General features: G+C 40.0%; 1 protein-coding gene across 6 annotated transcripts in view; it reads right to left on the reverse strand.

Annotated features, from left to right (window-relative positions):
• AAS (Pyridoxal phosphate (PLP)-dependent transferases superfamily protein) overlaps positions 1 to 21,055 on the reverse strand; it is a 526,642-nt gene extending 505,587 nt beyond the window's left edge. For 4 of the 6 annotated variants that reach the window (XR_016267022.1, XR_016267021.1, XM_089459844.1 and 1 more), the window contains exons 1-2: positions 20,876 to 21,055; positions 20,633 to 20,777 (exon numbers count right to left, since the gene is read on the reverse strand). Coding sequence is in view for 4 of the 6 variants with exons in the window: in XM_089459844.1 (XP_089315970.1) it covers positions 20,633 to 20,777; positions 20,876 to 20,877 (147 nt within the window). In the remaining 2 variants the exon portion in view is untranslated. The remainder of the gene's footprint in view (positions 1 to 20,632; positions 20,778 to 20,875) is intronic. The other 2 variants (XM_089459845.1, XM_089459843.1) reach the window with 2 other exon arrangements.
• Between the last annotated feature and the right edge of the window lie 3,287 nt (positions 21,056 to 24,342).

Consider the following 24,342-nt stretch of genomic DNA (forward strand, 5'->3'; position numbering starts at 1 on the left):
CAAGTGTCCCCGAGCTACATACCCACTAAGGGTTTTAATATAAAATATACACAAGAATAAATGTTCAATAATTAGGGTTTCAAGTGTGATAAAATTTAAATCCAAGACAATGAGTTCAAAAGACCCTATGGCTAAATCTAGAGTGCTCAAATGGTTCCCTAACACATGTTATTTATATATTACAAATTGTTGTTATAAACTAGGGTTTTAATTAGCACAATTAGAGCATCCAAATATTTATAATAGCAATAGCAAAACAGCCCAAAATTAATAATAGATAAATAAAAAATAAGGGTTAATCAATGAGTAGACTAGGAAATAGATGACAACAACTTTTCAATGGTTGAAAATACATAAAACAACAACAAAAACCCTAGATGTCAGTCCTAATTAATAGTCGAAAGATGCATGAAAATATTTATACTTTTCCAATTTAGTGTATGCAAAATCTAATCCTAAGGCTATAAGGTTAAAAGTAAATAATGCTGAAAATGTAAATATTGTTGTAACCCAACACCAATTTACCTTAGAAAATATTAAAAAAGAAATTTAGGGTTTTACTTTGATGGAATTAACACAGTAATGGACTAGTGCATTTTCCAATCAAGGGCTAGTGCAGTATGAGGATAAAATCTATGGAAGAGGACTAATGAAAGTGATTTAAAGGAGAGAGATAAAGCTATAATTAGGTTTCTCAACTCCTCAAACCCTAGCATCTTTCAATCAAATTGGAGACGATATGGGAGGAAGCTACATCTAGGTTCCTCAATAGAAACTTGATGATAATCTTGTCAAAGGAGATGTTAGAGGCTAGAGCCATAAAAGATACAACAATACTTTGGTGACAATTTCAATGAAACCAAAATTCTATAACAAATATAAGATGAAAGAAGATACTTACAATAAATTTGCACAAAATCACCACAAGGTTAGGCTGATATAAATCATAGAGTTGGATTCATTTTCATACCTAGGCTCATGAAAATATGCTTATATTGAAAGCTGTCTAACCTTAGCATAAACGCCTAAAAGAAAAGCTAAAAGCTTTTCAACACTACGTTTAAAGTAAGCTAAGGTGGCTAAAATTAGTAATATATTATGTGACTAATAGAATTTGGGGTAATTCAGTGGGCTCTAATGTAAGTATTTGACTTATATAGTGGATTATTCAAGTCGTTCATGCATAACCATGTTTATCTTATATTTTATAAGTAGAAGGAACATCCATCCATTCAAACCAAAGGGTCCACTCCATTAATAGGGATACTATGAACTAACGAGATCTTCACTATGCTATGATATTCCCTACCAAGAGTTTGGTACTACCTTAGAAAGAGAGGATGGTAAGATAGATAAGGTGAGAGAGATAACATACATAATAGAGAAAGAATGAGAATATTGTTGATTTGGGGTAACATCAGATGTGCTCTAGCCATGAAAATTGGTGGAGAGGCTAAAGCACATGATATCTCCAAGACCCAGAAATGGTTTGGGGAAATTCTGCCCAGTGAAGAAGATATTAAAATAATTAATATTTTCAATGGGTTCCTAAGTCTAAACTTAGGAAAATAAAAATATTAATGGGCATTAATATAAAATTGGGTTAGAAGGTTCTAAATGATATGGATCAAGCCAAATCTAATCTTAGCCGTTGATTAGAGATGTAATCTCGGCCATTGAAGACTCAACAGAAAAAGTATAAGAGGAGGCTTGAGGGTCAATTGGAAATACACTAGAGTGATCAGTCATTCGATTTTCTAGAGTGGGGTTTGTTAAAAGAAATCGAATCAATGATCAAAGTTGCAGCGAGGGGTAGTGAGTACGAGGCAGAGAGGCAGAGATAGTGTCAGAAGACCAGCGCAAAAGCAGAGAGGCAGACGCAGAGCTAGAGGGAGCCACGCAAAGCCAGCAGTGACTACGCAGATGCCAGAAGGGCCTAAGTCATCCACGCAGAGGCTGCAGAAGTGACCCTAAGGGCTAGAGAGGTTGCACAGAGCCTCAGATGGCTGACGCAAAGGGTTTCAGGCTAACGCAAAGGCCAAGAAGGGGGCTAACTCAGTGCTTCAAATTGTGCTGGAGAGGGTTTCATGGGGCAGACTTTCAAAATATCTACTTCTGAAGAGAGGTATTACTGCTGGATTTTTTATCTCTATCGGGTGAGCCAGTTTGGCACCCAGTGTACTCAAGAAAAGTTGCTTAATAATAAAAACCCTTAGAACTGCTGCATCGGTTTTCCCAAGTTGGGTTTTTCCGGGGACGATTGTCCAAAAATAACAGTGTCCCTTGTGTGCTCGTTTATTTCTTTCAGTTGTTGATTTGTAGATGGTCGAGACTATATTGTGTTTATTTCAATGTTTATATGGTTAAATAACTTGTTAGTAATTAAACAAGTAGGCGAAATAAACCAGAGAATACAAATAAAATTTCTAACGGGTAATACTTAGAAATTTCAACATGGTATCAGAGCGTTGCAGATCACAGGAGAGCTGAAGGCGCTAGCTGAATCAGAGAATTTGCAACAGAAACAGTTGTCCCGAGTGACAGAAGTTGTTCCTAGGCAGAAAGCAGCAGAGAAGGGTTGACACAGAGGGCCTACGTCATCAGTTTGAGCCAGAGAGAGGCCAGCGCAAAGGAAGAAGAAGGCAGAAGAGGCTCACGAAGAGCCACGCAGAGACCAGGAGGGTTGACACAATTGGCTGAGGGAACAAATCAGCCTTCCCAGGATTGCGCAGAGCCTAGAGGCTCCGTTCTTCAGTTGTTGGGGAATAGAAAGTTGTGGGCAGATTGAAGAGAGTGAAGCTAGTGGGGTGTTGTTGTTGTTGAGACAGAACAGTCCCTAACGGGGCAAAACCAAGGTAGAGGGAGTCGCTACCTAGGCAGATTTCTAGCCAAGGAATCCAGATCAGTGTTGCAGGTGCATAGGAGATCAGAGAGGTGCGATTCGACGGTTGGCAGGAGGATTTCTAGGAGGGAAATCGAGACTCAGAGGGAGTCTAGCAGAGAACTTCCAAGAGGGAAGTAGAGACATAGAAGGAGTCGAAGAGAGAACTTCCAGGAGGGAAGTAGAGACTCAGAGGAGTTGAAAAGAAGAGCAGAGTGATGGCCATGAATGGACTAAGGTATCAAGACAGGTTGGACGAGGCGTCCAAATTTGTCATCTAGAAGGCCAAGATCCTGTCCGTTCTAGATAGACATCACATCAAGGTCTTCGCCTTGAGAACCGTGGCTATCCCAGTCGACCCAGCTGACAACGAAAGGTATGAGGATGCAATGGCCAAGGCGAAATGCATAATCCTTGATGGGGTCAAGGATCATGTAGTCTAGCGTATTGCCGAGAAGGAGATAGCAAAGGAAATGTGGGATACCTTGAAGACATTGTATCAAGGCACTTCTGTGCAAAGGAAGATGCTACTGGAGAATCAGCTGCGGTCGTACCAAATGCAGAAGGGGGAGCAGGTAGATCAATTCCTCAGCAGGTTGCAGCAAATCCGAGACCAACTGACTTCCAAAGGGGCCACGCCAGATCAGGAGTTGATGGTGAGGACCGCCCTAAACGCAGTCTCCGAGGAGTGTGAGACATTCGTCCAGAGCATTCCAGGCAGAGCGAATCTTCCAGATTGGGAAGAATTGTGGGCAGCTCTTCGCCACGAAGAGATCAGGCAACTGACCAAGATGGGAAGTAGCAGCAAAGGAGCTCGGATCAAGAAAGAGGAAGAAGAGGATGCAGCTCTAGCATCTACGGGGGAGAAGGGGAAGAGGAAGAAAAAGGACCTCTCTAAGATAAAGTGCTTTAACTGTGGGGAACTGGGGCATTATGCGAACCAGTGTCTAAGGAAGAAGAATAAGGGAGAAGCACCTAACTCCAAGGCAGCGCCAGCGAAGGCGGAAAAGGAGGTAGTGGATGATGATGATTATGCCATGAGTGTTCATGTACCTCTACAGAAGAGGTGGGGAGACATAGAGCTGTAGTCAGGAAGACTACAGGCGATGAGGGGCAGGATCCTTGAGGTACCCAAACTCTTGGATCATACCTAGCTACGGGAGCCCCGAAGTGACAGTAGCAGGATGACGGATGTCAGTAGAAGCGATGTGGATGAAGCGGTAGAGAGTGCTAGAGTGCAGCATTCCCAAGCAACACAGAGAGGGTTGCAGTAATGTGAGAGGCACAAAGGAGGTTGCAGCAGTGCAGGAAGGCACAAAGAGGTTTGCAGTGGTGCAAGAGGCACAAAATTGTTGCAGCAGCACAGGGAGCACAGGATAGCAACAGTGAGAGCTTCAGCATCGGGACGATTTCTAGCCTGACAAGGATGTCAGTAGTTGGGTGGATCAATTACTTACTTCTCAGTAACTGAGTTGCAGTGCAGTAGTAGTAGCACGATGCAGCATGATGAGAGAGAATTGCAGTGCATATGCAGTGTTGGGAGAAAGGACCAGTAGCAGCATGGACGGAGAGGGAGTTGTCGTACGGATGTAGCAGTGGCAGTGGCAGAGCCATGGGCACTAGTACAGGATGCAGCAGTGAAAAGGACGTTGGGCAGGAAGGCCTAGCATCAGCACAGGTACCGATGTCGTATAATCAGGGTGATGCTCAGTGGTGGAGTATTACTAGAGCACTTTCATCGCTAAGAGGGAGTGTTGATTTGTGGTAGCATCAAATGTGCTCTAGCCATGAAAATTGGTGGAGAGGCTAAAGCACATGAGATCTCCAAGACCCAAAAATGGTTTGGGGAAATTCTGCCCAGCAAAGGAGATATTAAAATAATTAATATTTTTAATGGGTTCCTAAGTCTAAACTTAGGAAAGAAAAATATTAATGGGTATTAATATAAAACTAGGTTAAAAGGTTCTAATTACATGGATCAAGCCAAATCTAATCTTAGTCTTTGATTAGAGATGTAATCTCGGCCATTGAAGACTCAATGGAAAAAGTATAAGAGGAGGCTTGAGGGTCAGTTGGAGATACACCAGAGTGATCAGTCATTCGATTTTCTAGACCGGGGTTTGCTAAGAGAAATCGAATCAGTGATCAGAGTTGCAGCAAGGGGCAGTGAGTATGAGGTAGAGTGTTAAAATTGGCAACTAGGGCCAAACTTCATGTGGATCATCTTATTAATGGAAGCCGATATTTTTCTTGGATCCCTCTCATTGAGAGGTGTAGGATTGATCTAAAGATCATCCAATTCTGATAAGTATTCATGGAGATATGAATTTATTTGTGTTATGGGACAATTCGTCAAGGTCGACCAGCAACCAAATAGACCCCACTTGTGCTCAATGTTTTAGTATAAATAGAGGTGGCCTTCAAGTCATTTCAACACACTTGGGATCTCTTCCTCTCTACTTGTCTTCGGGTTTTAGTAGGAGGAGAGATCCTAAGGGATAATGCTGCCCTAATCTAGAGGGCAGAAGCCGGAACAACCGGAATTGCCAGAACTGCCGGAACTGTCGGGAACTGCCGAGAACAGCCGGAACTGTGGGAACTACCGGGCACTGTTGGAACAGCCAGAGCATCTGTCTCCGAAGAAGAGCAGCATGCAAGTTACAACTAACTAACATTGGGACAGTTGTATGGTACTTCGCAGCAAATACACCAAGCATGCATTGTTACAGCTAGCATGCAACAACAAGCATGCTAAGGACAACAACCATGCTAGGGACAACAAGCAAGCAAAGGACAACAAGCAAGTAAGGTGCAGCCAACACATAGGTCAGTATGACAACATGGTGCAACAATGGCACATAATGCAGTACAGTGATGGGTACAGTAATGATTAATGAAGCGTGATGAGATGCAGCATAGTGATGATGGGTGCAGCATGGTGCAGTGTGGTGAGGTACAGCATGATGACGAAATGCAGCACAACGATAGGTGAAGGAGTCACCTTGGAGAATCAGTTGAAGCAGCATGTCTTCAACTAATCTCATGTATCATCTTCTTAGAGATGATCTATGCTCTTATCTAGATAAGTCAAAGTGTTGACTTTTGTTGTAAACGTACTATCTCTCTCTCTCTCTGTTGAACTATTGAAGAACATATAAGAAGAATTGATCAAGGGTTTCCCCACATTGGGGTTTGTCCCTGGCTAGCGCCACATCTTGTGTCCTCTTGTCTTGGCTTGTCTTCTACAATTTATGTTTATGTTCTATCTGCAGTTTACTTCAATGCTGATGTGATTGCTAATCTAGAAAAGATATTGAGCTAACTGTGAAAATTGAAATAAATTGCTCTAAGCATAGAACATACCTAAAATTAACATGGTATCAGAGCTGAGGTGAAGACAATGCCCAAGCAAGAGCGAAAAAGCAATCACCGAAGACAGTTGGGAAAGGACAAAAGGATTAGTGGATTCATCACCCCTCTTCAAATTCACCGAGGGTGAAGTCGAAGGAGAAAATATTATCAGAATGGCGCAGCAGAAGTTTCTGATGGCCTACCTAAAGATCACTTCATTGGGAAGTCTGGATCTAAGGATGAAAGGAAAGGTAGTTCGGCCATTATGTGAAGGAGTGTCCGACTGGCAAGGACACATCACTTGATGATGATAACAATCATTCCAGGGACATCTTCAATGATCAAAGGAATGATAGTTAATGCAAGTCATCAAGGAAATGGACGACTCTTCAAAGAAAGCAAGGAACCCCAGGTATGAAGAATCAAATGTTGTTTTTGATAAGATAAAGAAGCGTTATCTTGCATTGGCCCTTTCCTTCAGATTCTTTGGGAATCTAGCTTATTGATTGTAGTGCTTCAAGGCACGTCATCGAATAGAAGGGTGCACTCTCTAGTTTGGTAGAGATGGAAACAATCGTGGGATTATATTTGGAGCCAATGCCACCTATCCCGGAAAGGGTGTAGGGAATGTTACCCCTCAATTGAATGAGGGTAAGTTGATTCATTTATAGAATCTCTTTTATGTACCTGATCGCAAGAAGAACCTGGTGTCCATTTCAGCAATGGTAGTCAAAAGTTACAGGGTGGCACTCATCGATGGAAAGGCACGTGTTAAAAAATAGAAATTTCAAAGATGCTTTTTCTCATGGGTTCAGGGTTGGCAATTTGTATCAAGTTGCAGGATGGTCCATTGGGTATCATGTCAATTGACATATCGCATCTATAACACCGGAGGTCTACCTATGGGGCCCTACCCGATGTGAGTCAGATGGTGATAGGGATGCCTGAATTCAAGAAGAGCATGAAGGTACATGTTTGAGATGTACCGAAGGAAAATCTTATAAGGGGACCATTCCCCTCATGCAGCAGGTCCACAAGTTTGGAACAACCCGAGGAGTTTGAGATTCATGATCGGGAATCTCATATATACAGGTGGAAGAAAGCCCTCTATGGCTTGAAGCAAAACACCCAGGGCGTTGTATGAGAGGATTGATAGATGTCTGATGAAGCTGAGGTTCACTAGGAGTGAAACCAATCCAAACCATTACCCGAAGGTTGTGGATGATAGACCTCTCAGACTAGCACCTTATGAGGACGACCTATTTCTAACAGGTGCAAGCCCTCTCATTTGCAAAAGTAAGAGGGAGTTGGATTCCGGATGTGGAATGATAAACTGCAAGCCTGTGACTACCTCGAGGATCTTAACTTTCAGAAGTTATATGGTAGTGATGTTGGACCAGATTTGGGAAATGCCTCTGAGTTTCATAAACTCATTCGCGTTGATGTTCTTAGTGAACTTCCATCTGGACATATGTTTTGCAGTTAGCATGGTGAGCTCATATTTGGTTGAGCCTCACTTGATTGGTGCCAAGAATCTTCTGAGATATCTTCGGGGCACAATCTCTCATGGATTGAAATACACTGCCGGAAATATGAAACTGCATGATTATTCGAATGCTGACTGGGCAGGCAGTGTGGAGGATCACTAGAGCACTTCTCAGTGTTGGTTCTCTTTGAATTCTGCTTCTATATCATGGATGAGCAGGAAGTAGAAGTCGGTTGTTATAAGCACCACCGAGACCGAATACATAGCTACGAGTATGATCTCGTATGAAGCTACATGGTTGCAGAAGCTCTTAAGTGAGCTGTTTGTACACATGATGAATACCACTATGATTCTCTATGACAACCAGAGGGGGGATTCAGTTATTGAGGAATCTTATATTCGATGATTGCTCAGCAAATAGACATTAGATATTGCCTTATTTGGGATATGGTAAGTCGATGAGTGAGGAGGCTCCATCGCATTGAGACTAATGTACAGGTCGCAGACATTTTGTCAAAGCTCCGGGGAAAGGTCAAATCTGTGACTTTCCCAAATGACTTGGAGTCGTTCAGAGACCTTCTTATAAGGGTCCTGCATGTTGCATGCATTGAGCTCTAGGAGTTCTGGGGGGCTTGGGGTACTTATTGGAGCAACATATGACCACAGGGCGACTCACCCTCCCCTAGTGGTGCGCTATGTACAAGATGACAGGTTCAACCTTCTCCTGTGGGCCAGGATGATTAGTTCTCCCGTGGCAACTGTGGAACAGGATGATTAGTTCTCCTATGGACCAGGATGATTAGTTCTCCCATGGCAACTGTGGAACAGGATAATTAGTTCTCCCGTGGCAACTGTGAAACAGGATGATTAGTTCTCCTGTGGGCCGGGATGATTAGTTCTCCAGTGGCAACTGTGAAACAGGATGATTAGTTCTCCTATGGGTCGGGATGATTAGTTCTGTGGCAACTATGGGGCAGGATGATTCGTTCTCCTGTGGACAGGATGATTAGTTCTCCCGTCGAGGCATCCTACCCATGCAGTCTGGGACTCATGGGAAGTACCTCTCATCTGATCAATGAGCAAGGAAATGGGGTTAGGGACCATATTAGTACTATCAATGGACGCATCAATGTATCTAACATACTCCCTATGCTAGGATGACCTCCATTGATCTAAGATCAATGAAACTGATTTGGGATCAGTATGAGTGGTTTGAGACACTCTCTTGTGATATTGATCTGGGATCAATAAAACTGACTTCGGGCAGTAAGAGTGATGTGACACACTCTCTTCAAATGAAACTGACTTCGGGTCAATAGAGAATGGTATGAGACATTCTCAATCAATTCTTCTTCTTCATGGGTCAGCAGAGCAGAGCAGTGCAGGGCACTAATGGCAGAGATAGTACAGTCGGACATATGGATCAGCGGATGGAGTTATCCCTAGTTGAGAGGGAGTGTTAAAATTGACAACTAGGGCCAAACTCCACATGGGTCATCTTATTAATGGAAGTTGATATTTTACTTAGATCCCTCTCATTGAGAGGTGTAGGATTGATCTAAAGATCATCTGATTCCAATAAGTATTCATGGAGATATGAATTTATTTGTGTTATGGAACAATTCGTCAAGGTCGGCCAGCAACTAAATAAACCCCACTTGTGCTCAATGATTTAGTATAAACAGAGGTGGCCTTCAAGTCATTTCAACACACTTGGGATCTCTTCCTCTCTACTTGTCTTTGGGTTTTAGTAGGAGGAGAGATCCTAAGGGATAACGTTGCCCTAATCTAGAGGGCAAAAGTTGGAAAATTTCAGACCTGCAGTAGAGGCTGAAATTTTGTTGTTGGGGGTCGAAGTTGTGAAATTAAAAGAGATTTGATTGGGTTGGACTTGGACAAGGGAAGCACATCATCAAGAAGGTCGAACTTGGTCCTAGAGAGGTATTGGTCTTAGTCTAGAGGTCTTGGAATTCTTCAATTGAAGAATCTATAAGAAGAGAAGAGATTTGTGGATTTTCCTCTGAAGTGGAGAGGTTTTGGCCCTGGTTTGCAGGCTATATCTTGTGTTCTTGTGTACTGTTGATCTTGTTTTGGTAATTGTTTGATGATAAGAATAACATAATAATACAAGAAGAAGCTAATAAGTAAGAAAAGGTAAAAAGACATCACAAGCAGTTATCAAGCTAAAGAGAAATCATCCTAACTATTGCCCTATAGATTTCTCAACATGGTATCAGAGCTAAGGTTGGCTAAGGGCATGATGAAGATCACTACTCCCTTGAAGAAGTTTCTAAAGAAGTGTTCTATGGAAGCAAGTCATCTCAAGAAGGGCATCAAGGCATTGTGGAATCTCCTATTTATCAAGAATGATATGACCAAGACATCTAAAAAGGACGAAGGAATATTCTCAGCTCTTACTAGCACATTTGAAGATGAAAACATTTGGGTAATCAACAGTGGAGCATCAAGACGTATGATTGGTGAACACAAGCAACTAAAGACCTTATCAAGAGTGAAATCTTCTTACTCTGTTGAGTTTGGTGACAAGAAGAGCTATCCTGGAAGAGTTATTGGATCAACCTTGTTGGAGCTAGAGAATGGAGGAAGTATTCATCTCAACAACATCCTATTTGTTCCAGGTTTGTAAAAGAATCTACTTTCCATTTCATGTCTAGAAGATATGGGAGATAGAGTCGCTTTTATAGATGGAAAGGTTGTAGTATGGGATAAAAACTATAGCATAGAAAGTGCAACGATGATAGGGATTCATGAAAGAAGACTCTACATATTGTTGACTCCTCTCTCTCAAGCTTTAGTTCCATGTGAATTTTGGCATAGAAGGTTTGGTCAACTTCACTACAAAATGTTACCAACTCTAAATTCAATGGTGAATGGCATCCTCAAACTCAAGGAGGATCATGAAGGAGTATGCAACAGATGTGCATTAGGTAAAAATGTCAAAAGACCATTTGGAAGCGGTGCTTCAAGGTCAAAAGAAAGCAATCTGGTTGAATTGATGCAACAGTCCCTACTTTTGGTCCTGTTGTCACCCGGATTGTATAGGCCCCGCGACAATGCTTAGGACGGGGGTTTTCACTCTCATCCCCGACCACTCCGTTCTAATTGTATCCTAACAACAGGCTATGGGGGCTAGTCTCTATGGAATGAGATGAAGGAAAACAAGTTGGAAACCAACTTGTTTGGGAGACACGGATGAGTGGCCTAGCCAGTTGATTGAATTTAAGCAATGTTATTGATTCGATTAGATTTTAAAGTATGAGACCAGTGCCTTAATGGAGTCACAAATTCTTTCTTATAGTAAATTGGAACCAAATGACCAGATGAACGCCCGCTGCTTGAGATAATTGACTAACCTAAATGATGTGCAAACCTTATGACCTATGTGTGATGCAGAGATCTTATTTATTTTTAGTTAAAAGCCTAATCTAGATGTAACCTTCCCTTCACTATTTTGAAGTTGGGCTCAAAGGTAGGTTGTGGGAAGGAGGCCAATAGGAAGCAGACTAAGGCATGATTAACGATACCTTATGTTGTGCTCCTATCACCTAATGCCTCCGGCACTGCAGAGACTGTGGCTCTAACAACTGCAAGGTCAATGTGTTAACCACTGGAGAGTTATCGAGGCCCCTTAAGCTAGATGAGAAGGGTTCCTCTATGTTTCTATCAACCTAGCTTATGCTAGGAGGTAAATTAGTAGTGCAATCTAGACATAGTATGCTAAATGCAATATGACGAGTGAAATTTATCTTGGATTAGGATTGTGTAAGTTACTCAAGTACCTTTTGTGAATTATTAAAACAAGAGTACTCAAAAATATTTAGATACAATCTTAAGAAAGATAAATGTTAAACGACACAACTATAAACTTTAACAATATTCCACAAGTAAATCAACTTCTCCACCAATGATCATTAACACAAGATATTATGCCAAAAATTAGAATCCCAAGTCAACTCTATTCATCAACAAGATTAAACTCAGATTTTTTGATTTGTGGTAGCATCGGATGTGCTCTAGCCATGAAAATTGGTGGAGAGGCTAAAGCACATGAGATCTCCAAAACCCAGAAATGGTTTGGGGAAATTCCACCTGGTTACAAAGATATTAAAATAATTAATATTTTTAAATGGGTTCCTAAGTCTAAACTTAGGAAAATTAAAATATTAATGAGCATTAATATAAAACTGGGTAAGAATGTTCTAAATGACATGGATCAAGCCAAATCTAATCTTAGCCGTTGATTAGAGACTTAATCTCGGCCATTGGAGACTCAACAGGAAAAGTATAAGAGGAGGCTTGAGGGTCAATTGGAGACACACCAAGATTGATCAGTCAGTTCAATTTTCTGGAGCGGGGCTTGCTGAGAAAATTCGAACAAGTGATCTGTTGCAATGAGGGGCAGTGAGTACATAGCAGATAGGTAGAGATAGTGCTTGAGGGTCAGCGCAGTGACTGAAGAGGCTGACGCAGAGGCAATAGAAGCCATGCAGAGGTAACTAGAGACTGCGCAGAGGCAGAGGGGCTTGCGTGGGTGACGCAGGAGGCCAGATAGCTGACGCAGAGAGGGAGGAGGCTAACACAAAGAGTTCCAAAGCTACGCTAAGGTTAGCAAGGTTGACGCAATGCCTAGGAGAAGTGCCGGAAGGATTTTCGTGGGGCAAACTAGATGAATATCTGTCTCTGAGAAGAGGTATTATTGTCGTGTAACAATCTTTGTTGGGTGAGCCAATTCGGCACCCTAGTTGTACTCAAGAAATCTGCATAATAATAAACCCTCAGAACTACTGCATCGGTTTTCCCACATTGGGTTTTCCGGGGACGATTGTCCAAAAATAACGGTGTCCCTTGTGTGTTTGTCTAGTATTTCAGTTGTTGATCTGTATATGAGTTAAGGTTGCATTTGTGTTTATTTTCAATATTTATATGTATAAATAACTTGTTAAGAAATAAACAAGTAGGTGAAATAAACCAGATAATGCAGTAGGGATTTCTAACGTGTTAGACTTAGAAATTTCAACATGGTATCAGAGGATTGCAGATCACAGGAGGACTGAAGGCATCAGCAATATCGAAAATTTGCAGTAGTAGCAGCTGTCCCGAGAGACAGAGCTGCTCCTAAGCAAAAGGCAGCAGAGAAGAAGTGACGCAGAGGGCCTGCGTCATCATTTTGAGCCAGAGAGAGGGCCAGTGCAGAGGCAGAGAGAGGCAGAAGAGGCTCACGAAGAGCCACGTCATCCTACTCAGCCAGGTAGGCTTGACGCAATTGGCTAGAGGAGTGATTCAACCTTTGTCGGGATTGCGCAGAGCTGGAAGGCTCAGTTTCTTCAGTTGTTGGGGCCTAGGGAGCTGTGGGCAGATTGTGAACTGGGAAGTTGGTGGGATGTTGTTTCTGTCGAAGCATAACAGTGCCTAACGGGACATAACCAAGGTAGAGGGAGTTGCTACCTTGACAGATTTCTAGCCAAGAAATCCAAATCCGAGTTGCAGTTGCAAAGAGGATTGGAGAGGAGCGGTTCGACATTTGGCAGGAAGATTTCCAGCAAGGAAATCAAGACTTAGAGGGAGATTTCCAGGAGGGAAGTTGAATCTCAGAGGGAGTCCAGAAGAGGAGCGGAGATGGCAATGAACGGATTGAGGGATCAGGACAGGTTGGATGGGGCTTCCAACTTTGTCATCTGGAAGGCCAGGATCTTGTCAATCCTGGATAGACATCGCATCAAGGGCTTCGCCTTGAGAACCATGGCTATCCCAGTAGACCCAGCTAATAATGAGAAGTATGAGGATGCAATGGCAAGGGCAAAGTGCATAATCCTTGATGGGGTCAAGGATCATGTTGTACCACATATTACCGAAAAGAACACGGAAAAGGAGATGTGGGATACTTTGACGACATTGTATCAGGGCACTTCCATGCAACGGAAGATGCTATTGGAGGATCAGCTGCGATCGTATCAGATGCAAAAGGGGGAGCAAATAGATCTATACCTCCTCAGATTGTTGCAGATTCGGGACCAACTTACTTCCATAGAGGCCACACAGGATCGGGATTTCCTAGTGAGAACCGCCCTAAATGCAGTCTCCAAGGAGTGGGAGACATTTGTCCAAAGCATTTTGGGCAGAGCTAATCTTCTAGGATGGGAAGAGATGTGGGTAGCTCTTCGCCAAGAAGAGATCAGACAGTTGACTAAGGCGGGGAAAAGTGGCAAAGGAGGTCGAATCAAGAAAGAGGAGGAGGAGGATGCAGCTCTGGCATCTGCGTGACAGCAAGGGAAGAGGAAGAAGAAGGATATCTCCAAGGTGAAGTGCTTCCATTGTGGGGAGCTGGGTCATTATGCAACCCAGTGTCCTAGGAAGAAGAACAAGGGAGAGGCTTTTGACTCCAAGGCATCTCTAGCTAAGGCGGAGAAAGAAGTCGAGACTAATGACAACTGTGCCATGAGTGCTCATGCACCTCTAAAGAAGAGATGGGTTGACATCGAGCTGTAGTTAGGAGGACTACAGAAGATGAGGGGCATGATCTTTGAAGTGCCCAAACTCTTGGATCATATCCAGCTACGAGAGCCTCGAATGATAGTAGCAGGATGACGGATGTCGGTAGAAGCAAGATGCGATGGAGCAACAAGGCAGTGCTAGAGTGCAGAGGTTTGTAGCAGCACAGTGGGGGTTGCAGCAATGCGAGAGGCACAGAGGTGTTTGCAGCAGTGTGAGAGGCACAGAGGAGGTTGCAATAGTGTGAGAGGCACAGAGGTGTTTGCAACAGTGTGAGAGGCACAAAGGTGTTTGCAGCAGTGCAGAGGCAGCAGAGGGAGCACAGGATAGCAGCAGAGGTAGCTTCAGCATCAGGAGGCTTTCGGACTGACAAGGATGTCAGAATTTGGGTAGATCAGTTACTTACTTCTTGGTAAATGAGTTGCAGTGCAGCAGTTAGCAATGGCAGTGCTATGGGCAACATGTTGAGAGGGAGCTGCAGTACAAATGTAGCAGTGGCAGTGGCAGGGTCATGGGAAGCAGTACAGGAAGCAGCAGTGCAGTGGATGTTGGGCAGCAGGCCAAGCATTAGCACAGGTACCGGTGCGGAAGGATCAGTGTGATATTCAGTGGTGGAGCATTACTAGAGCACATTCCTCGCTAAGAGGGAGTGTTGATTTGTGGAAGCATCGGATGTGCTCTAGCCATGAAAAATGGTGGAGTGGCTAAAGCACATGAGATCTCCAAGACCCACAAATGGTTTGGGGAAATTCCACCTGATTAGAGAGATATTAAAATAATTAATATTTTTAATGGGGTTCGTAAGTCTAAACTTAGGAAAATTAAAATATTAATGGGTATTAATATAAAACTGGGTGAGAATGTTCTAAATGACATGGATCAAGCCAAATCTAATCTTAGCCGTTGATTAGAGACTTAATCTCGGTCGTTGAAGACCCAACATGAAAAGTATAAGAAGAGGCTTTAGGGTCAGTTGGAGACACACCGAGATTGATCAGTCAATTCGATTTTCTAGAGCGAGGCCTGCTAAGAAAATTCAAACAAGTGATCTGTTGCAATAAGGGGCAGTGAGTACATCGCAGAGAGGCAGAGATAGTGCCTAAGGGTCAGCGCAGTGACTGAAGAGGCTGACACAGAGGTAGCAGGAGCCAAGCAGAGGTAGCTATAGACTATGCAGAGGCTGAGGGGCCTGTGTGGGTGATGTAGGAGGCCAAAGAGCTGAAGCGGAAAGGCAGAAGGTTGACGGAGAGGGTTCTAGAGCTACGTTGAGGCTAGCAAGGCTGACGCAGTGCCTAGGAGAAGCGCCGGAAGGATTTTCGTGGGGCAGACTAGCTGAATATTTGTCTCCAAGAAGAGGTATTACTATCGTGTAACAATCTCTGTTGGGTGAGCCAGTTCAGCACCCTAGTTGTACTCAAGAAATCTGCATAATAATAAAACCCTCAGAACTGTTGCACCGGTTTTCCCACATTGGGTTTTTCCGAGTACGATTGTCCAAAAATAACGGTGTCCCTTGTGTGTTTGTCTAGTATTTCAGTTGTTGATCTGTATATGAGTTAAGACTACATTTGTGTTTATTTTCAGTATTTATGTATAAATAACTTGTTAAGGAATAAACAAGTAGGTGAAATAAACCAGATAATGCAGTAGGGATTTCTAACGTGTCAGACCTAGAAATTTCAACATTGAGTGAAAAGTTAGACAACATTTGAAACCAAGATGAGATAAGTCAAATTCAGGTTTATGACAGCAGTGAGGAAACCACTTCAAATGATGAGATCTGCCCAACACATGAAACATAAAAAAATTCAATGACCAACAAATGTAAAATTAGCTTTATTTAGACCACCTTATGATAATGTATTCTTTGATAATTTCATATCTGATGTTCAATTTACAGCGGTAAACAACCACAGGTCAGCAAGCTAAAGATGCCAAAGATAGATGGCCAATATGCCCAAAAATAGTAAAAATGAACTAAAACTTGAAAAATTCAATTTTTAGGGTTTTTACGGAATATGATTCAGTAAATTTCAGAACTGATATATTTATTACAGCGGTGAATTAATCACAGATCAGCAAGCTAGTGATACTGAAGATGATGCCCAAAATGCTTACAAATAGTAAAATTTTGCCGGAAACTGAAAATTCAAAATTTTCAACCTTAATTAAAAGTGTGTTTCAGGAATATTCAGATCTGAATTTTGCAGTTATGTAGTAAATTCTAGCAAGTTTAAAAGTTAGATTGAAGCCAAATTCAAAATGCCCAAGTGGCCAAAACTTGTGAAAATTTAGATTTTACAATTCTAAGTTATTTTCACCATTTGACATGTAATTTTAGGGCTTAAAGATTATTGATTTGACTGCTGCAATAAAACTGAAGTAAGACAAGGGTTTAGAGAACAAACCCTAGGCCCAAGGCCTTGAAGATCCTGTGGTTGAAATTTGTTGAAACTTTGGGACCAAGTTGTCAATTGAAAAATATGAATTTTGAGACCTTAAGCCTACAAAACCGCCAAGTATTTAGTGTCAAAACTTCAGATCTAGGGTTTCAGGTCAAGCTAGGGAAAGATAGGCCAAGAAAAGGGGAAACAAGGCTAAGGAAAACAAATTTTTGGGGATAAAAGCGCTAGAATGATAGATCGAGGCTCAAGGATGAAGGAAATGGCCACAAAGAGCCAATGTTATGCCTAATGAGGCTAGCGTAGGGGATAGGGAAGCCTAGGGAAAAGCCCTAATGCCTATGGCCTAGGGCCTAAAGGCCAAGAAGGGGAGACACAAGCCCTTAGAGGGTTGTGGCCAAGGGAAGAAAGGAGAAGAGGCTGAGCGAGGAGGGCCGAGGAAGAGGAGGCTGAGGGAGGAGGGTCGAGGAAGACGGAGGGAGAGAAGGCTGAGGGGAGCTAGAAGGAGGGACTAGGAGGGACGGAGAGCCTACGGCAAGCCTAGGAGGGCAGAAGAGGAGGCCACAAGGTCTTTTGGGCCTGCGGCTAGCGAGAAGAAGGGAGGTTGCAGTCCAAAAGGGTCACAGCCAGCCTTAGGAAGGCTGACGCAGGAGGCCAAAGAGGTGACACTGGGGGTTTGGAGGAGAAAATTGGGGCTAGGAGCCCTGAAAACCTTGAAACCCTTGCTCAAAATAATTTTTAAGCTTCAGCTCTTTGATTTTCTGAAAATTCTTTTGTGGAAACCCTACCAAAGATTCCAAGGGACTACATCTTACCCGCAAGGGCCTAGATCTAGCTCTTCTTCCACTTGACTCCTTGATCTAACTTGCAAAAATAAAATTACAACACCCAAACCCCAAATATATACAAAATGAATCTAAAAACCCCAACCCAAGTTAGAAAAATAATTTACAATTAAAATTACAAAATTATTTACAAATTATACAAGGGTTTTTCGATAGATTTTGAGAAAATAATTTTTATAATATTTTTTTCCTTGAAAGAATAGTTAAAATGCTTCAGAAAATTTATGCTCACTATAGCCCTAGCAAAGATTCAATCCACCATATAAAAACTAAGGATCCAAGCAAAGTAACCCTTGCCCACAGTCTGTGAACTTGGAGACCAAGGATTGAGTACCTGCAAACACTATGTATTATCTCAAAATAATAATATAAAGCACCACATAGGAAGCCCGTAGTCAATACATACCACAGATCAACGAACAAAAACACCTCGAGTTGCACCCCAAAGTCTTTTATTATAGTAGAAAAAATAGTTCTCAGCAGGACAATAGTTTACAAAATGCTTTAGCAGCAATTCTAGCTAGAGATCAAGATGACTAGAGACTCAAATGACTCTCTAATTTATAGATAAATCCTCCAAATGAAAAAATAACAGTTAGTTTCTTAGATCCTTATCAAAAATAATCTTGGTCATTGATAAACACTTCAAGATATTTTAATCTTGGCCCTTGATTTTTATTTTTGAGGAATTTTCGAATTTACCATTTAATTCCATTTTAATTAACTCAAAATTAATTATTTTGAGCTAATTTCCTCAAAAATTTGACTTTTACTTAATCACCAAGGTCCAAGGGTCCAAATTTTTTTGAAATATACAATATTCCTTTGGTGGAAGACCTTTAAAAATTGATTCTTTTAAGACCCGCGAATTTTTCCATTTGGAGAATTTATTTTCCTAAAACAATTTAAATTTGACTCTAATTAATTAATTTTCTAGCCTAGAATTTAATTTTATTTTGCCAAAAAATATTATTAATTTATACATGAAGGGATTTAATTATTTTTCCAACCCTCTAATACATAAGATTTTTCATTTACAAGACTCAAAAAGGGAAAACACGTTTGGCTTAGACCCTCAAGGCACATAACCCATCTGCGACACAATATGATCTAGTAAACCAAGTGATTTGTAATAAAATAATTAAGCCAACTAGCTTAAATTATTCCCAAACCACTGTTACATCAGAGTCGACTAAAAACACTAGGATTCACCTAATAATTCGACAATAAATTTCACCCTAGCTTTGGGGTTTAAGCTCGAAGGAAAAAAACTCTTCCGATTAGCCATGTCTAGAAACACAGGTGATCAGCAAGGTTAAAAACCTCCTAAGATGGAATTCATCAAATTATAGGTTTACCTAGGTTGTTACATAGGCTCAACGTTTTACTAAGATCGTTTAAATTACATAACTTGCAGAATGGGATAACCATGACACATGGACCGCTGATATGTGATCTGATCCTTGTTGAAAAAGTTGGTACTTCCGCTTCCCTAGAACTTTGACAATTTGAATGCAACAATTCCCCGATGAAACAAATGTTTGAATTCAGGCTTTGGAAACTTGGATTGCAGTGGTAATCTGGATCATGGTGGTTGAATTGGGAAATTTGCAGAGGAGAGCATTGAAAGCTCACGTGGGACAGTGGGAAATTTCAGGTATACCTTCCTACAAAGTCACGAACCTCTAGGATAGCATGATGCAGTTGCAACTGCAGTATCACAAATTGGCTGCACAATTGTCCTCTGCAATGGAAATATTGATCGAAAATCAGCAGCAAATACAACAGGATGAGGATGAAATCAACAGTTTAAGGAGCCAAATTGAAGAATTGCAAAAAGCTGGAGCTCAAGGCACTCTGTCTCCTTTCTATACTGTCAACTCTGTTAGCCCTTCTGTTTATATTCTTCATGATTTGAATGTAGAAGCTCCAAATCTGGAGAATGTAGCTTCCCAGGTTCAGGATAATAATCCACCACTTGTCTAAATTAGCATGAAAGCAAAATTTTGTCTTATATTGAGTATCCCCTATAAGGTCTATACAATTAGGTCTCTTAACTTTGATGTAAATTTGTTGATATATTGTCCTAAGGTTTGGCTTTTTGAACAGCTTGAGCTTGCCAGCCAGCAATTAATTTATATGCACACCTGAAACACTGCTATGTATTCAGGCACAAATTTTGATTAATACAATGTTTCCCAGTGATGGTTGAAAAAAATAATTGTTATTATTTAAGTTGCAGCAATAAAAAGGACTGTTATGACTGACCCTTTTTGACATATAGGTTTGTTTTACTTCATGAGCCCATATACTATATTTTGATGCTATAAGCATGTATCAAAACGGAATATCAATTTCCTCTAACGCTTTTTGCCCTTTTTGACATATAGGTTTGTTTTTACTTCTTGAGCCCATAAGCTATATTTTGATGTTATAAGCATGCATGCAAAATGCAATATCAATTTCCTCTAAGAAATATAGTTACGCTTTTGTCCTTTGGGAGAAAAGCTACTAGACCCAGAATTTTTTGACAGATGCTCCGATCATCACTAGATTATCAGTAGTGCAAATATGCTCTTTTTTAGGAAGAAAAAGCATGATATATTCATAAAAGAAGATTACATATTGCAAATGCAAAAAGCATATTTACCCATTCTGGGAGTATTACATTGGAATGCAGCTCACCTACATCACTCAAAAAAAACTCTTTTGGTGAGATACAGCAGGTGGGGATATCTATTCGACGAAATTCGCCTAACACATGCATCTGGCCCAATTGCATGAAACAGACAGCTTACACGGGGGAGACATGCCTCTGATATATTTAAATCTTGGTAAGGAATATGAAACACCCCCAGACTCAACAGATTTGAGAAATCCATTTTTGTCTTGGTCTTGAACTGTCAGACATAAACATGGTCATTGAACTCAATTCATGGAGTGTTCCAATGTGTTTAAGAAAACCCCGACTCCTATATTTTCTCAGAGAAAAGATTGTTAGAACTAAACATTAATCTTAAAAGTATGCATAATAATCTTCAATATCAGAATAAGCCTAGACGTTTGGTTCAGTCAGAGCCACCTAGGTTAATCTCATGATAAAAAAACAACTGCATTATATTTATCAAAATTCTAATGGTTTAAGAAAGAAACACGCCTGCACTTGACTCCGAACAGGGAACTTCTCGATGTCTCTGTAATAATCGGCAATAAAGTCTACCACTTTGTGAGCATTTTCTCTGAACTCCTCCGCATCGAAGGGCCTTAAGCCTCTGCACTCCGGTAAATCCCCACAGTTCTCCCTGAAAATAAAATTTGACATTTCCGTTCAGTCCGTCCAATGCAATTTCGAGATCATTCTTGAGTGCTTTCTTAATTACATTGTTTATAAATTACTTACATTGTTTATCAAGAACTACAGCGGAATAAACGAAGAACGTCAGAATTTCATGCACACCAGCGAGCGTGTGCACAGAGTTTATTTGGTATTGAACCAGCGAATCCCTTACTAATCTAGCATTAATTTGCTGCCTTACTCGTCCCTATCTATCCAAGATATTATCAATCCATGTCGCATAATCCATCTGTCCGGTTGGTTTGGTTTTTATTAATTTATCATTAATACAATCATATTAAACCTATTAATTTAGTATAATTATATTACAAATATTAATTTTACTATATTAATTTAGTATAATTATATTAAAAATATTAAAAAGCTTTATAAATATAACCAAAAAGACTATTGTAACGCAAAGAATTTCTACTAATGCACACATTTATCTAATTAACTATGTATAAAATTATGAGTCAGCTTTAACTTAAAAAGAGAAAGAAAAAAATTATAAACAATAATGAAGAACATATCATGGAGAAACTTATCAAAATTGGAATAATCTCAAATCTTTAGGAAATTGGTGGATGGGGAGCAAATGTGACATAAATCTAATTTTTTAAATATAAAGTAATGAACAATTTTGCTAAATAAAATTTGCTTATATATAAATGAATGTTATAAATAATAATGAGGAACTTATTAGAATTGGAATAATTTCAAATCTATTAGAGCTCAATGCAACCTAACAAACTCTTTAATATACATTGATAAGCATTAAGACTAAGCATATTCCCTTGATAATCAATTTAGGCCCTCAATTAAAAAAATAAAATATTTATTTTATATTTGGAGGGTTTTTTTTGGTATATTTTCTGGTTTAATTTGTTTATAGATATTTATTGGAAGTTTGAAATCACACGTTATTTATTGGAAGATTGAAATCACAAGTTTGAGTTGTAAACTCTCCATAATCTGAGTATTCTAGAGACTTTTCAAGTTAGTGAATCAATATACACATTCAAAAACTCATTTTAAACAACAAAACTTAATATTTAACAACAACAACAAAAAATTGTCAAATTCCAACCATAAACTCTAAAGTATAGCAAGTTACCTAATCCATATACACATTCAAAAAATCATTTTAAACAACAAATCTTAAATTTGACAACAACAAAAAATTTACCAAATTACAACCATAAACTCTAAAATGTAACATGTTTAAACAAACTTTTATTAATTTGTTGTTTTACAAGTTTCTAACTCAATCCATTTGCTTTACTGACTATTATTAATTTAACCTTATAAATAAATATATACACTAATATAATAAAAAAATTATTTTTTAAAAACGTGATTGGTACATAAATTGAATGTCTTATTACAACTTCCAAAATGTGTCTTCATGTGTATATGGTGGTGGACGTATCACCATTGATAGTGATGTCTCCAAAGTTGTAGTAGACAGTTGGTTGACAGATAATTGAAACCATGTTACATCCACATTGATTTAATTATTATTGATTGTATTGGCGAGTGATACTTGCAATGGTTTCCAAAATTCTTGGCAAAGCTTAGTGATGGAGGATGCTCATCGCTTCATCTTCAGTACGACACCTTAATTGGCGAAATTTCTCTTCTACAAGGCTACGAAATGGATAACTTAGTTTTTCCATTTTTCCATTCAAAACAAAGTCGACACTTGGAAGGCAACATAGTGGAAGGTTAGGGGAATCATTTTGTTTTTCAATATTCCCAATATGATTAGAAAGAAAGAAAGAAAATTAGTTTAACGTCCACGAGGCTAAAGATAGCCTATGGGACGGATTGTTTCTTCATACGGTTGATGTGTTTGACCATTTTCTTGTGAAGCCCCACAATAAACGCTCCCAACTTCTCGACAAACCCCTCATTAAATAGATTGTCCCAAGAACTAGCTGCCAGAATATCTGCATAAATTTCTCTATTGCCTTTGCCTTTGAAGGCCTCACATTCTAAAATGAAATGCTTTGTTGTTTCCACTTTTCTGGAAGAACAAAAAATACATACTCTTTCCTCCCACACTTCTTTTGGCCTTTTCCAATGCCTTGTTTCAAAACGGAGTTGATGAGAATTAGTCCTTAATTGAGCAATAAGAATTTCGGCTCTCCAAGAAATATCGGTCTCTATCTACGCTTTTTGTTGATGATTATGAGTGGGATTAAACACTTCAATATAGTACCTTTTATTTCTCCCTAGCTCCTTATCCTAAGTACGCTTGTGGAACTTATTCATAACAAAAGCTTTTATCTCTTTACTATTTATGGGACACATGTTCAAGCAAATACCCCATTTATTAAACCATTTGTTATTTTGTTGCATCCAAGTCAGATTTTTCTTTTGCACAATATGTCATTAAAGACAACCTTAGGCCATCTTCCCTCTTCCATTTGCTCAATTTTTTTTAAATACCTTATGACTCGCACCATAGCAATTGCTTCAATAGGAGCATCCCATGTTTCACTTAACAAGATAGCATAAGGAGTTGCACTATTAATTTTGAATTTGTTTGTAATCAAACGCTTCTGAATTTTCTCAATTTGTTTCCACTGCATGTCAAATGTACTGCTAGCCCATAGTTCACAACCATAGAGAATCACCGGAATCACTAGAAGCCCAAAAAGAGTTTGAGTGGTTTTCCAATCCCATAACTCTACCTCTCTACACCTATTTTGAAAAGCATAAAATGCTTTCCAACGCCCCAAAGTTCTTTTCTTTCTACAACGATGCCAACTTAGATTTTTGTTGAAGTCAATTCTGAGGTATTTGTAATCCGCAACTTCTTCCAGAATGTTGCCTTCAAAGTAAAACTTATGCTAGTTATGTTTTATTTTCTTAGAGAAAACCACTACTTTCGTTTTGCTAATATTGACTTGCATACCCACCCTTCTACAAAAATGCTCAAGGGATAGTAAGTGCTCTTGTAAACCAAGAGCGGATTTAGCGATTAGAATAAGTTCATCTGCATATAAAAGAAGCCTTATGACAAATTTGCTCAAATAGATACCATCACCCCCTTGCAAATTTAACCACTCCTCAAGCTTGTCGATATATAAACCAAAAAGGGTAGGAGACAGTGGGCAACCTTGCTTGACCTCGATATCGCTTCTAAAACTTTCAAAAATGCCTACTGAAGTTCTGATTTTGATTTTCACCTCTTCATACAGCCTATGCACAATTGCTCTCAAATGTTTAAGAACCCCAAGTTCCTCCATTCTGTGCCAAAGCTTATCTCTAGGAACCGTGTCAAACGCTTTTCTGAAATCAACAATGCAACAAAATACTTCTTCCTTTTTCCCCCAAACTTTTTCAATGATGTGCCTTAAGGTTATACAATTATCAATTGTGGAATGTTTAGGTCTAAAACCTGCTTGCCCTTTAGCATGTTTATCTCCTTCTTCTGCCCACTTGCTAATTTTATTTTCTAGCGTGCTTCTAAATAACTTTGCAAACAAAGGGTTTATCATTATGGTCTTATAATTGGAGGGATT

Source organism: Pinus tabuliformis, chromosome 7 (genome assembly GCF_031772625.1).
Source record: "Pinus tabuliformis cultivar Carrire ecotype Pingquan chromosome 7, CPIR1, whole genome shotgun sequence".
Lineage (NCBI taxonomy): Eukaryota > Viridiplantae > Streptophyta > Pinopsida > Pinales > Pinaceae > Pinus > Pinus tabuliformis.